The 14,107-nt window shown below is 48.0% G+C and overlaps 1 protein-coding gene across 1 annotated transcript in view; it reads right to left on the reverse strand.

The window, feature by feature from the left end:
- The window catches only part of TBX4 (T-box transcription factor 4), a 92,281-nt gene that overhangs the window by 22,426 nt on the left and 55,748 nt on the right, over positions 1 to 14,107 (reverse strand). The window contains exon 5 of the mRNA XM_060259496.1: positions 5,426 to 5,578. Within this exon, the coding sequence (XP_060115479.1) occupies positions 5,426 to 5,578 (153 nt within the window). The remainder of the gene's footprint in view (positions 1 to 5,425; positions 5,579 to 14,107) is intronic.

Here is a 14,107-nt window from a genome sequence, read left to right on the forward strand (position 1 = left end):
AACTTTAACTTTAAATGCATTCTCCAAGCCACTTTAAAGTGATTTCTCCAAGTCAGCTGATGAGGCAATGGGGGCTTTGAGAGCCGCACAATAGTGTGAAAGAGCCACATGTGACTCCCAAGCCACAGTTTGGCCTCCCTTGCTGTAGAGTCTCAGGCTGAGGTCTTCCACATCCCTTCCTGGCTGGTCCTTTCAGCTGGAGATGCCAGGGATTGAACCTGGGACCTTCTGCATGCCAAGCAGATGCTCTACCGCTGAACTACGGCCTCTCCCTGTTGAAGCCTCCTCACGCTAATATCCGTGGGCCAGTTCAAATTGTAGCAGGCTGTGGGGTTGCAAATGGATCCCTGTGCATACATGAATACACACAGGGGGTTTTTTGTGTGGAAAAAGCCCAGCAGGAACTCATTTGCATATTAGGCCACACCTCCTGATGCCAAGCCAGCTGGAACTGCGTTCCTGTCCGTTCCTGCTTAATAAAAAGCCCTGAATATGAAAGTGCGCACGTACACTCACACACAATGAAGCGGAGTGTAGAAATCTTCAATGCAAATCTTGTTTCCAAGCCCATTGGGGTTGCTCGCATCCAATCAGACCAACCTCCCCCACCAAACGGATGCAAATCCACCGCAAGGACAAGAACTGGGCGCTTTTTGTGTTTTGCTTTCTCCGATTCTCTCTTGCGTGCCCACTCAACCCCCCTTCCAAAAAAAGAGAAAATCCTTCTTTTCCTTCAAGTTCTGACCGCAAGGCAGGCTCTTAACTTAGCTTTTATAGTAACATTCCTTGTATGTCTCCCTAAATACATATACCATAATTACTTTTCACTGTAGATTTATGACTGGGCTTTACTAGTCATTATTAGGTTTGCTTGCTGTTTTGAATGACATCCGAGAGTTTATGGTCTCTGATTCATTAGTTACTGGGCTCACTGTCGACTGCCAAGATGCCTTTTAGGAAAAAATATAATCCCACCCCCCCCCCCCCCCAAAAAAGAGAGAGAGAGAGAGAGAGAGAGACTACACTTCTCTTCGCCTCTTGAGCAGCATCCCCTGGGCTGGTGTGTACGTCTGTGTTGCAATACATCAGCTACCCTATGATCAATCCCAACATTCAAACTACTTTTAGGATCCAAACAACCATCTTTCTGGATCAGACCAAAGTCCATCTAGGACAGGGGTGGCCAAACTGTGGCTTGGGGGGTCACACGTGGCTCTTTCACACATATTGTGTGGCTCTCAAAGCCCCCACAGCCCCCATTGGCTGGCTTGGAGAAGGCATTGGTCTCTTTAAATCACTTCTCCAAGCCAGCCGGCGGCTTGGAGAATGCATTTAAGTTGCTTTCTTTCTACCACTCCCTCCCTCCTCCCATCTATATCCTTCCAGTTTGGTGTAGTGGTTAAGTGTGCGGACTCTTATCTGGAAGAACCAGGTTTGATTTCCCCGCTCCCCCACTTGCACCTGATGGAATGGCCTGGGGTTAGCCATCGCTCTCGCAGGAGTTGTCCTTGAAAGGGGCAGTCTGCTTTGAGAGCCCTCTCAGCCCCACCCACCTCACAGGGTGTCTGTTGTGGGGGGTGGGGAGAAGATATAGGAGATGAGTCTCTGATTCAGAGAGAAGGGCAGGGTATAAATCTCCAGTCTTCTTCCTTCCTTCCTTGTGGCTCTCAAACATCTAATGTTCATGTCTTGTGGCTCTCAAACATCTGATGTTTATTCTATGTGGCTCTTACATTAAGCAAGTTTGGCCACCCCTGATCAAGGGCAGCAGCATCCCCTTTCTGCAGCTTCAGACAGATCCGCTCCGGAAGCTTCCAAACAGCCAGGCATGCAGAGAAATTGCCGCTTCCTTCACCCCCCACCCTCCCCCAAGCCCCCACCTCAGCATCTGGTCATCAGAAGCCTCAAGGCCTGCATGTTGGGAGGGCCTCTCAAACCATCTCAGCTAAGCACTGTTGAGAGACTGATTCTCCTCCCTGAAACTTGTCTGCGCCTCTTCTGCAAGCCAGAGATGCTCGCGGTCACCACATTCCGTGGCAGAAAACGTGGTCCATTCATCATGTTTTGGGGGAAGAAGCAGGGCCTTTCATCTCCCCTCAGCCGGTCGTCTTCAGCAGGCTGGGCTCCACATTCCAGGAGAGAGGAGAAGACACATTCTACCCAATGAAACTGATCTGCAGCCTTTCACAGTAACCGCACAGTTTCTGACCCCCAATCCCCTTTTATATGAAAAAAGAGAGAGAGTGATAGCTATAGACACAAACAGGGCTTTTTGTTTTGAGCAGGAACACCTGGCTGGCTTGTTATCATGAGGTATGGCCTAATAGGCAAATGAGTTCCCCCTGAGCTTTTTCTACAAAAAAAGCCCTGTGTGGGACAATGGTGACATCAAGGGGTGTGTCCTAGCATGCAATGAGTTCCTGCTGGGCTTTTTCTACAAAAAAAAAGCCCTGGACAAAGATATCCATATGAGAGACGATGGTCTACAAGGCTGCCTGTGGTGCATCGGACTGCCAGCTCCAGGTTGGGAAATACCTGGAGACTGGGGGCGGAGCCTGAGGAGGGCGGGGGTTTACAGAGGGAGGGACTTCAATGCAGTGTAATGCCATAAAGCCACCTTCCAAAGCAGCCATTTTCTCCAGATGAACTGATCTAGGTTGCCTGGAGATCAAACATAATCCCAAGAGATCTCCAGCTATCACTTGGAGGCTGGCAATCCTAGCGCATCTTCCATTTATTTTAGGGAGGTGGTGGTTGCTCCATAGGTTTCCTGCGCCATTCCCTCATCCATGAACTCCCCAGGGTTTCCACTTCATGTAGCATCTTTATCGGCCTTCCGCATGATGCCCATCATTTCAATTCCCCACCCACCCGCATAAATGTGTTCACTGAGACCTAAAATCCAAATTTCATGATTGTAGGAGAAAGCACAGAAACTCACAAAAGGTGAAAGAATGTACCCATGATGAGTCGTAAGAATATAAAAATATATCAGAAGAATTCGTGCTGGAGATGAAAACCCTTCACACCTGATTGTATATCCAGTGGGATTGCCAGGTCCGACTCAAGAAATACCTGGGGACTTTGGGGGCAGAGCCAGGAGACTTTAGGGGTGGAGGCAGAAGCAAGGTGACAAGCACAGTGAACTCCTAAGCGAGTTCTGGGAATCACGTTTAAAGGGACTGTGTGCCTTTTAATTCTTTGGGGGCTCATAGAATTGGACCTCCGGGTCCAATCTTTTTGAAACTTGGGGAGTGTTCTTAGCAGAGGCACTGGGTGCTATGCTGAAAACGTGATGCCTCTACCTCAAAAAACAGCCTCCAAGAACTCCAGTTACCCACAGATCAATTCTCCATTATACTCTATGGGAATCAATCTCTATAGGGTATAATGGATGTCCAGCAGATATCCCCCCACACACACACTTTCTGAAGCAGGGGGAGGGGGCCTCCAAACTGGGGGATCCCCTGCCCCCCAACTGCGGATTGGCAACCCTAATATCAAGGGGCTGTGATCCAGTCAAAAGGAAGAATTTCTAAATCTGGTGAGAAGGAGCTGAGTGTCCGCTTGGAATTCCCCACTGAAACCAAGGGGGCCTAAAACTGCCAGAGCAAAACTTCAAGCCAGCAGGGTATACTGGGAGACACCTGTTCCCACGCCTGCTCTGACATGGAAGCTCACTGAGTGACCCTCTCTCAGCCTCACCTACCTCACAGGGTGGTTGTGAGGATAAAATGGAGGAGAAGAGAATTGGTGTAAGCTGCTTTAGGCCCTCAATGGAGAGGAAGGTTACATGAAGTAAATTATAACAAACTAATAAAAATAGAGGACATATAGTTTTGCCCTCCCCCCCCCCCGGACAAGACTTCAGAAGGAAGCCAAGAGAGTACCCCGTAACGTCAGCAAAGTCTTAACGCTTTAAGAAGAAGAAGAAGAAGAAGAAGATATTGGATTTGTATCCCGCCCTCCACTCCGAAGAGTCTCAGAGCGGCTCACAATCTCCTTTCCCTTCCTCCCCCACAACAGACACCCTGTGAGGTAGATGAAGATATTGGATTTATATCCCGCCCTCCACTCCGAAGAGTCTCAGAGCGGCTCACAATCTCCTTTCCCTTCCTCCCCCACAACAGACACCCTGTGAGGTAGAGGAAGATATTGGATTTGTATCCCGCCCTCCACTCCGAAGAGTCTCAGAGCGGCTCACAATCTCCTTTCCCTTCCTCCCCCACAACAGACACCCAGTGAGGTAGATGAAGATATTGGATTTGTATCCCGTCCGAAGAGTCTCAGAGCGGCTCACAATCTCCTTTCCCTTCCTCCCCCACAACAAACACCCTGTGAGGTGGGTGGGGCTGGAGAGGGCTCTCACAGCAGCTGCCCTTTCAAGGACAACCTCTGCCAGAGCTATGGCTGACCCAAGGCCATGCTAGCAGGTGCAAGTGGAGGAGTGGGGAATCAAACCCGGTTCTCCCAGATAAGAGTCCGCACACTTAACCACTACACCAAACTGGCTCTTTAAAAGGACTTTCTTAGGGTGTCACAAATGGCCATATGATGTAGCAGTTAGAGCATCAGACTCAGATCTGGGAGACCCGGGTTCGAACTCCCACTCTACCATGGATGCTTTCTGAGTGCCCTTGGGCCAGTTACACAGCCTCACCTACCACACAGGGGGGTTGTGAGCAGTGTTCCCTCTAAGTTGAGTTAGCTCACGGTTTTTTAGTCTCTGGCTCACACATTTTTGTTCTAGCTCAGGAAAAATGGCCCCAGAGCAAACTAATTGATGCAGTAGCTCACAACTTTCAAGCCAGTAGCTCACAAAGTAGAATTTTTGTTCACAAGATTTCACAACTTAGAGGGAGTATTGGTAGTGAGGATAAAATAGAGAAGAGAATGATATAAGCTGCTTTGATTGCGGGGGAGGGGGAAAGCGGGATGTAAAAGAAGTAAAATAAATACAATTTAAAATATATACAAATGCTTGAACTTGCCTGGTTCAGCACAACTACTAGACAGGTTGATGGGGAAGAGCCCTGGATAAACCTGTGGCACCTCCATGTGTTCGACAGACAGAAGATTTACCTCAGGAAAATGGCATGGCAGGGGGTGAGGGGAGTGACCACCATTCCCCTGTACCATAACCTCTGTTTGAATCTGGCCCACCTCCTAAAGCTGCACAGAAATCCAGTTTGGTCCCAGATCAGACTTCTGTCCCATCTAGCACAACCATGTCTCCAGGTCTCGGGCAGGCAAAAGTCTTTCACCATCCTTCTCTGTCCAAGGTTCTTTCAAAATGGATATGCCAAGGATGTCGCCCAACACGACATTTTCTTATGGAGGTTTAGAACAGAAGTTGCTTCCACCTCACCCCATTTTTTTTTAAAAAAGATAATTCAGATTTACTTTTGGGTTCTGGGCCGCTTACCTTGTGGTTCTGATAGGAGGTGACGGAGATAAAGGACGTCTCTGGAAACACGTGCGTGCAGAAGGCCGTGTTCTTGGAACCGAAGGCATTGTTTTCATCGGCTTTCACAATATGCAGCCTTGGCTGGTATTTGTGCATCGAGTTGAGAATGATCTAGGGAAAAAGGGAGGGGGGGAAGACTATTAACAATCAAAGAAAGCCTGTTTGACTGGACTAAGCCGCTGGAGACAGGAAGGCCGTTTAAGAACAGTTAAGTTCAGCTGGGAGCTTTGTTTTCAAGGATTCTGTGGTTTGGTATGCATGTAAATATTAGTGAGAAGTACGAGGGGCCTGCAGCCAGATTTCGTGACTTTCTCCAAACAATCAGCAAATTAGCTTCCTCTGCTCGTTTTCTTCCTCCATTTCATTGGTACCATTTCATTCCTCTCCTTTTCTTCCCTCATGAATTCTACATGGTCTGGAGGGGGGTGGGGTGGATTCCTGTATCACCTCCTCCTAGGGTTGCCAAGTCCAATTCAAGAAATATATGGGGACTTTGGGGGTAGAGCCAGGAGACTTTGGGGGTGGAGCCAGGAACAAGGGTGTGACAAGCATAATTGAACTCCAAGGGAGTTCTGGCCATCACATTTAAAGGGACAGCACACCTTTTTAAATGTCTTCCTTCCATAGGAAATAATGGAATGGGGCACCTGCTTTTGGAGCTCATAGAATTGGACCCCCTGGTCCAATCATTTTGAAACTTGGGGGGGTACTTTGGGAGAGGCACTACATACTATACTGAAAATTTGGTGCCTCTACCTCAAAAAACAGCTCCCCCAGAGGCCCCGAAACCTCCAGATCAATTCCCCATTATACCCTATGAGAATCGATCTTCACATAGGGAATAATGAAGTGCTCAGCAGACTCCCCCCCCCCTCCGTTTCTGGTGACTCTGAAGCGAGGGATTGGCCTCTCTACTCATGAATTGCTGCCAACTTCTTCAAAGTAACACAGACACACCATCGCAAGAGGAAGCCTTTCAATCGGAGACCGAAGCCTCCGGAGGTGGAAAGGCACATGGTCCTCTGGGGGGGCGGAGCTTCCCCCCGCCAGCCAGCTGACTGGGGGCAGGAAGGAGCCTGGGAAAGCGGAAGAACCCCCGCTGGGACCTGGGGATTGGCAAACCTACCTCCTCCAGTCATTGACCATACCCAGGGCTTTTTTGGTAGAGAAAACCCAGCACGAACTCAATTCCATATTAGGCCACACCTCCTGACATCACCATTGTTCCATGCAGGGCTTTTTTTGTAGAAAAAGCCCAGCAGGACCCCATTTGAATATTAGGCCACATCCCCTGACGCCAAGCCAGCCGGAACTGCGTTCCTGGGCATTCCTGCTAAAAAAAAAAAAAGCCCTGACCATACCAGAGCCAGGATCCCTTCAGCAAGACCACCCATGTTTCCCCACCCCAGCCTGTGGCCATCTTTGCTCCCCTCCCCTTAGTCCCATTCTCCTGCCCCAGCCCCTCCCCTTAGGGCCTGCCTGTCTCCAGATATCTCAGAATTATAACTGGTCTCCAGGCTACAGAAGAGGGTTGCCACCTCTGGGTTGGGAAATTCCTGGAAACTTGGGGGCGGAGCCTGGGGAAGGCAGGTAGGTCAAGTCCCGTTCAAAAATATCTGGGGACTTCGGGGGTGGAGCCAGGAGACTTTGGTGGTGGAGTCAGGAACAAGACTGTGACAAGCATCATTGAACTCCAAAGGAAGCTCTGGCCATCACATTTAAAGGGACCACACACCTTTTAAAAGCCTTCCGTACATTTGGAATAATGAAGGATAGGGGCACCTCCTTTTCAGACTTATATGATTGGACCCCCTGGCCCAATCCTTTTGAAGCTTGGAGGGTATTTTGGGGAGAGATACTGGATGCTATGCTGAAAATGTGGTGCCTCTACCTCAAAAAAACAGCCCCCCCAAAGCCCCAGACAGGCGCAGATTAATTATCCATTATATCCTATGAGAATTGGTCTGCATAAGGAATAAAAAATGCCCAGAAGACATTTCCCTCCCCCCCCCCCACTTTTGGATGATCCTGAAGCACGGGAGGGCCTCCAAACCAGGGAATCCCCTGCCCCAACCTGGGAATTGGCAACCCTAAGGGCAGGGTTTGGGGAGGGCAGGGATCTCAGCAAGGTCTAATTCCATAGAGCCCACCCTACAGATCAGCCATTTTTTCCAGGAGCACTTATCTTGGTCATTTAGAGATCAAATGTAATTGTGGGAGATCTCCAGGTTCTACCTGGAGGTTGGCAACCCTACTATGAAGATCAGTCCCCCCAGACTAGAAAAAATGGCTGCTCTGCATGATGGATTCTGTTGGCATCACACCCTGCGGAGGCCCCTCCCCTCCACCAAACTCTGCCCTCCTCAGGCTCCACCCCCAAGCCTCCAGGAATTTCTCAACCTGGAGTTGGCAACCCTATCCCATAGCCACCATCCAAATCAGGGGTCTGTCCAGGAGCTCTTTTCTTTTAAAAGAGGCTGGCGAGTCTTTCGCACAGATCTCTCACCAGGTCTACCTAAGGTCTAGCTTGTGACCATGTGTGGAAGAAGAAGAAGAAGAAGAAGAAGAAGAAGAAGAAGAAGAAGAAGAAGAAGAAGAAGAAGAAGAAGAAGAAGAAGAAGAAGAAGAAGAAGAAGAAGAAGAAAATGACAACAACACTGGATTTATATTCCACCCTCCGCTCAGAGTCTCAGAGCAGCTCACAATCTCCTCTATCTTCTCCCCCCACAATAGACACCCTGTGAGGTGGGTGGGACTGAGAGAGCTCTCCCAGAAGCTGCCCTTTCAAGGGACAACTCCTGTGATAGCTATGGCTGACCCAAGGCCATTCCAACAGCTGCAAGTGGAGGAGCGGGGAATCAAACCCGGTTCTCCCATATTTTATTGGTTTATTGTTCTAATATTGCTTTTGTTTACTGTCTATTTTATGCCGTTAGCTGCCCTGAGTCTGTACAGAATGGGCGGGATAGAAATATAACGTAAATAAAAAAGAATCCGTGCACTTCACCACTACACCCAACTTAACCACTACACCAAAGTAGGTGCCCATCACTACATTACTGAATAACTGTCTGAACCGATTCAATTTAGAAAGTATTTTTGGGATGACATACAGAAGTCCCATCCTTGACAATGGCTCTACAGTTGATAGACGTCAAACTTGACTTAAATGCAGGTTTGCGGGCGGAGCCTGCCCTGTACAGAGCTGTGGAAATCAAAGCGCAAAGCCTGGGAAGTCTTTGAACCTCTGAAAGGGAGCGATGGCCCAGGGATCCATGCCTCTCCCCTTCCGTGCCTCTGCTTTAGCTGTACCTTTACTTGATGCTGATGGATTACAGTGGCCGGGGTGGAGGGGAGGGAGGAAGAGAGAAAAAACCAAAAAACAGAAGCCCTGTCTTTTCGAGATGGATAAGGCTGCCCCAGAACGGTGTGCTCGGCACTTGAAAGCTCCTTCTCATCCGATTGCATATAACTCTGCCCACGGTAGCCGGCTGCATCTCATACCATTTAAATGTAGTTTTTATTGATGACATTTTCCAGATCACGCATGCAGCCTCCCACCCCCCACCCCAAGCAGGAATGAGAAACTTTGCAGCATTTTATCAGCCTTCCACGGTGGGGTTTGCTTTAACCCTTCGCTGCTGCCAGGTTTCAAGGCTTTGACCACAAAGTGTGGGAGGGGAGGCCTACGTTTTAAGGTTGGCTCTCTTCCCTTTCGTGGTCACTGGAAGAAATAAAGTACTTGGAAATGGGTCCATAGTTTGGCCACTGAAAGTGGCGAATGCTGCAGTAGCAGCAGTAGTGGTAAGATTTATTACAGCATCAAGCCATTTATAAAAGTAAGGAAAAACTGGTGGGAGCATATTGAGTACAAGGTTAAAATACATGTAAATATACATGAATCTCCTATAAATATATCAATTACATAAATGCTATACTTAAAAATCCAATTAAATAGGAAACAAGAAATGAAACAGTGACCTAGGCTGTTATTGCAGTTAACCAACTTTTCCTGAGGCTATAATGCTACTCAAAATTTTGCCACAGATTCAGTAGTGGATAGATGTTCATCAGATAGAACACTGCAATGAATTGGGTAGTTGCTTAAATAGAGGGTTGGTTGGTTGGTTTTTTAAGTGAGATTTTTCAAGGAGAAAATTGTTAAAGCATGCCGGCCATCATGGCGCGTGATGGTTTTCAGAGTAATTTATATCTACAAAGACAGGTCCCTGCCCCCAAGGAATTGGCACAATGTAAATTTGTATTCCCAGAAGTAATGTATGGCTGTGAGAGCTGGACCATAAGGAAGGCCGAGCGCAGAAGAAGAGATGCTTTTGAGCTGTGGTGCTGGAGAAGAATCTTGAGAGTCCCTTGGACTGCAAGAAGATCCAATCAGTCAGTCCTAAGGGAAATCAACCCTGACTGTTCCCTGGGAGGTCAGATGCTGAAGCTGAAGCTCAGATACTTTGGCCACTCAATGAGAAGGGACCACTCGCTGGAGAAGACCCTGATGCTGGGAAAGACAGAGGGCAAAAGAAGAAGGGGAAGGCAAAAGAGGAGATGGCTGAACAACGTTACTGATGTAACAAACATGATTTTGAGCAGACTTCGGAGGATGGTGGAAGACAGGAGGGCCTGGCGTGACTTTGTCCACGGGGTCACAAAGAGTTAGACTCAACTGTGCGACTGAACAACAACAAAATTTTAATAGCAGAGGAGAAAAAAGAAAGGAGGAGGAGAAAGAAACATTGTAAGGGATGGCTGTGAGTGTCCAACTCCATTCTCAGCTCAACAATGCAATCCTAAACAGAGTTATGCCCTCCTAATCTTGCTGACTTCAGTGGATTTAGAAGGGCATAACCAGGGCTTTTATTGTAGAAAAGGCCCAGCAGGCACTCATTTGCATATTAGGCCACACCCCCTGACACCACCATTGTTTCACACAGGGCTTTCTGGTAGAAAAAGCCCAGCAGGAACTCATTTGCATATTAGGCGGCTTACAATAGGTACAAACACAATGCAAATTTAAAAAATGCAATAGAACAATAAAACCAATTAAAACATCCACTTAGCAGCAAATTACTTGGGAATTTTTTTAAGCAACTGGTCAGCACCTGGTTTGAAAGGATAACCAAAGGCTGCATGAAATAGAGCAGCTTTACATGCCCTGCAGAATGTTTCCAAAGAGAAAGGGGGCCACCACTGAAAATGCCCTTGCCCTGGTGGTTGACAAGTGAGCAATTCATCGGCCAGGCACTGTAAAAGGCCCTGCAAGGATCTAAGGAGTTGAGGGGGGTCATGCTGGGTGCTTGGTCCTGTGGTATTTATGCTATGGGGTCCCGCAGGGTTTGAACTTGTCCCCTATGCTATTTAACATCTGCATGAAAACGCTGGAATAGGCCATCCAGGGAATGGGAGTGAGGTGCCACCCAATATGCAGGTGACAGTAAGTTCTTTTTCTCCTGAAATTCTGAATAGGTGCGTGGAGAAGGAAATGGGAGGGATAAAGGCCAATAAACTGAAGCTCAATCCAGACAACTGAGGTGCTGTTGGTCTCTGAAGAAGCTGCATGGGGACTGCAGAGCCAGCCTGTCTTGGAGGGGCTTGTACTTTCCCTGAAGGAGCAGGTTAGTGCCTTTGGGGTGTTACTGGAATGAGCCTCAGGGGGAACTGGCGGCTGAGGTCTCCTCCAAAACATGCCAGCAACAGCCATTCCTCCAAAAGCATGCTCTGGCCTCAGTGCTCCATGCGCTGATCACATCTGAGTTAGATTAGTTTGAGAGCCAGTTTGGTGTAGTGGTAAAGTGTGCGGACTCTTATCTGGGAGAACTGGGTTTAATACCCCACTCCTCCACTTGCAGAAGCTGGAATGGCCTTGGGTCAGCCATTGCTCTCGTAGGAGTTGTCCTTGAAAGGGCAGCTACTGTGAGAGTTCTCTCAGCCCCACGCACCTCACAGGGTGCCTGTTGTGGGGGAGGAAGATATATGAGATTGTGAGCCGCTCTGAGATTCGGAGTGGAGGGTGGGATATAAATCCAATATCTTCATCATCATCATTACTGTAATGTGCTCTACATGGGGCTGCCTTTGAAAATGTTTCAGAAACTTCAGCTGGTCCAAATTGTTGATATTGGTTATAAGGATTGTATAAACCCTGGAATAGAAGACCTGCTCTGGTTACCCATCTGTTTCCAGGCACAAATTCAAACAGCTAGTTCTTACCTTTAAGGCCCTAAAGGGTACCTGAAGGACCATTTCCTCCCTTACTGTCCAGCCTGCCGCAGGGCTCAGTACTGGGTCCCGTGCTCTTTAACTTGTTCATAAATGATTTGAAGTTGGGAGTGAGCAGTGAAGTGGCCAGGTTTGCAGATGACACTAAATTGTTCAGGGTGGTGAGAACCAGAAAGGATTGTGAGGCACTCCAAAGGGATCTGTTGAGGCTGGGTGAGTAGGCGTCAACGTGGCAGATGAGGTTCAATGTGGCCAAGTGCAAAGTAATGCACATTGGGGCCAAGAATCCCAGCTACAAATACAAGTTGATGGGGTGTGAACTGGCAGAGACTAACCAAGAGAGAGATCTTGGGGTCGTGGTAGATAACTCACTGAAAATGCCAAGACAGTGTGTGGTTGCAATAAAAAAGGCCAACGCCATGCTGGGAATTATTAGGAAGGGAATTGAAAACAAATCAGCCAGTATCATAATGCCCTTGTATAAATTGATGGTGCGGTCTCATTTGGAATACTGTGTACAATTCTGGTCACCGCACCTCAAAAAGGATATTATAGCATTGGAAAAAGTTCAGAAAAGGGCAACTAGAATGATTAAAGGGTTGGAACACTTTCCCTATGAAGAAAGGTTAAAACGCTTGGGGCTCTTTAGCTTGGAGAAACGTCGACTGCGGGGTGACATGATAGAGGTTTACAAGATAATGCATGGGATGGACAAAGTAGAGAAAGAAGTACTTTTCTCCCTTTCTCACAATACAAGAACTTGTGGGCATTTAATGAAATTGCTGAGCAGTTGGGTTAAAATGGATAAAAGGAAGTACTTCTTCACCCAAAGGGTGATTAACATGTGGAATTCACTGCCACAGGAGATGGTGGCAGCTATAGCCACAGTGTGTGTGTGTGTGTGTGTGTGTGTGTATATATATATATATATATATATATATATATATATATATATTTGGCCACTGTGTGACACAGAGTGTTGGACTGGATGGGCCATTGGCCTGATCCAACATGGCTTCTCTTATGTTCTTAAGATCTGCCTCTCAAGCCCTGTTCTCTTCCCCTGGTTCAGAGATGAGGTGGGTGGCAACCAATGTTCCCTCTAAGCTGCAGAATCTTGGGAGCAAAATTTCTATTTTGTGAGCTACTGGACTTAAAGTTGTGAGCTCCTGGCATTAAAGTTGTGAGCTACTGCATCAATTATTGTGCTCTGAAGCCATTTTTCCTGCGCAAAGACAAAAATGTTTGAACTGGAGGCTAAAAATCCATGAGCTAGCTCATGCTAACTCAGCTTAGAGGGAACACTGGTGGCAACTAGAGACAGGACGTTTTCTGTGGTGGCACCATGCTTTTGGAATGTCCTCCCCTCGCAGGCAACCCCCCCCCTAGGGTTGCCAGCCTCCAGGTGGGGCCCAGAGATCTCTCACTTTTACAACTGATCTCCAGCTGGCAGAGATCAACTCCCTTGGAGAAAATGGCTAATTTGAACCATGCTGAGGCCCCTCCCCTCCCCAATCCCCACTCTCTCCTGGATCCACCCCCAAAATCTCCAGGTATTTTCCAACACTGACCTGGCAACCCTAGGCTCACCCAGCCTTTACTCTGTTTTCTTCTAGGTGCCGGGCTAAAACATATCTTTTTAATCTTTTAATTAGGGGGTTTATCTTAGCAACTTTTTGAAGTGGGTGACCATGTTGATCTGAAGCACAAGAACAAAGTTTGAGTCCAGTGGCTGCTTTAAAACTAACAAAGTTTAATTCTGGGTAGTAGCCTTCAAAAGAAGAAGACTGCAGATTTATACCCTTCTCTCTGAATCAGAGACTCAGAGCGGCTTACAATCTCCTTTATCTTCTTCCCCCACAGCAGACACCCTGTGAGGTAGGTGGGGCTGAGAGAGCTCTCATAGCAGCTGCTCTTTCAAGGACAACTCCTGCAATAGCTATGGCTGACCCAAGGCCCTTCCAGCAGCTGCAAGTGGAGGAGTGGGGAATCAAACCCGGTTCTCCCAGATAAGAGTCTGCACGCTTAACCACTACACCAAACTGGCTCTCAGGTGCAGGCACACATCTTCAGATGAATTGAAACAGACTTCTTCAAGCCTGACACAAAGGTGGGGGGGGGGGGGTCTGTTGCCAGGATGGGCTAGTTATCGGTGTTCTCGCTGCATGTGAGCAGCCGCTCATTAACCCAGGAAGCCCCACTCTGCAGCACAGTGTCTTGCACTGCCCACTGCCCATTTTGAGATTATAGAAGTTATATTCTGCTCAGGACGTGAAGTGTTCCACTCAGGAGAGGGGGGCGGGATAGACAAAAAATGGCAAGAAGCTAATTCGCTGCTATTCACAGGTTTCAGGTTTATTGGATTTATATCGCGCCCTCCCCTCCGAAGCAGGCTCAGGGTGGCTCACA

The sequence above is a fragment of the Heteronotia binoei genome, chromosome 18 (assembly GCF_032191835.1).
Source record: "Heteronotia binoei isolate CCM8104 ecotype False Entrance Well chromosome 18, APGP_CSIRO_Hbin_v1, whole genome shotgun sequence".
Taxonomy (NCBI): Eukaryota; Metazoa; Chordata; class Lepidosauria; order Squamata; family Gekkonidae; genus Heteronotia; species Heteronotia binoei.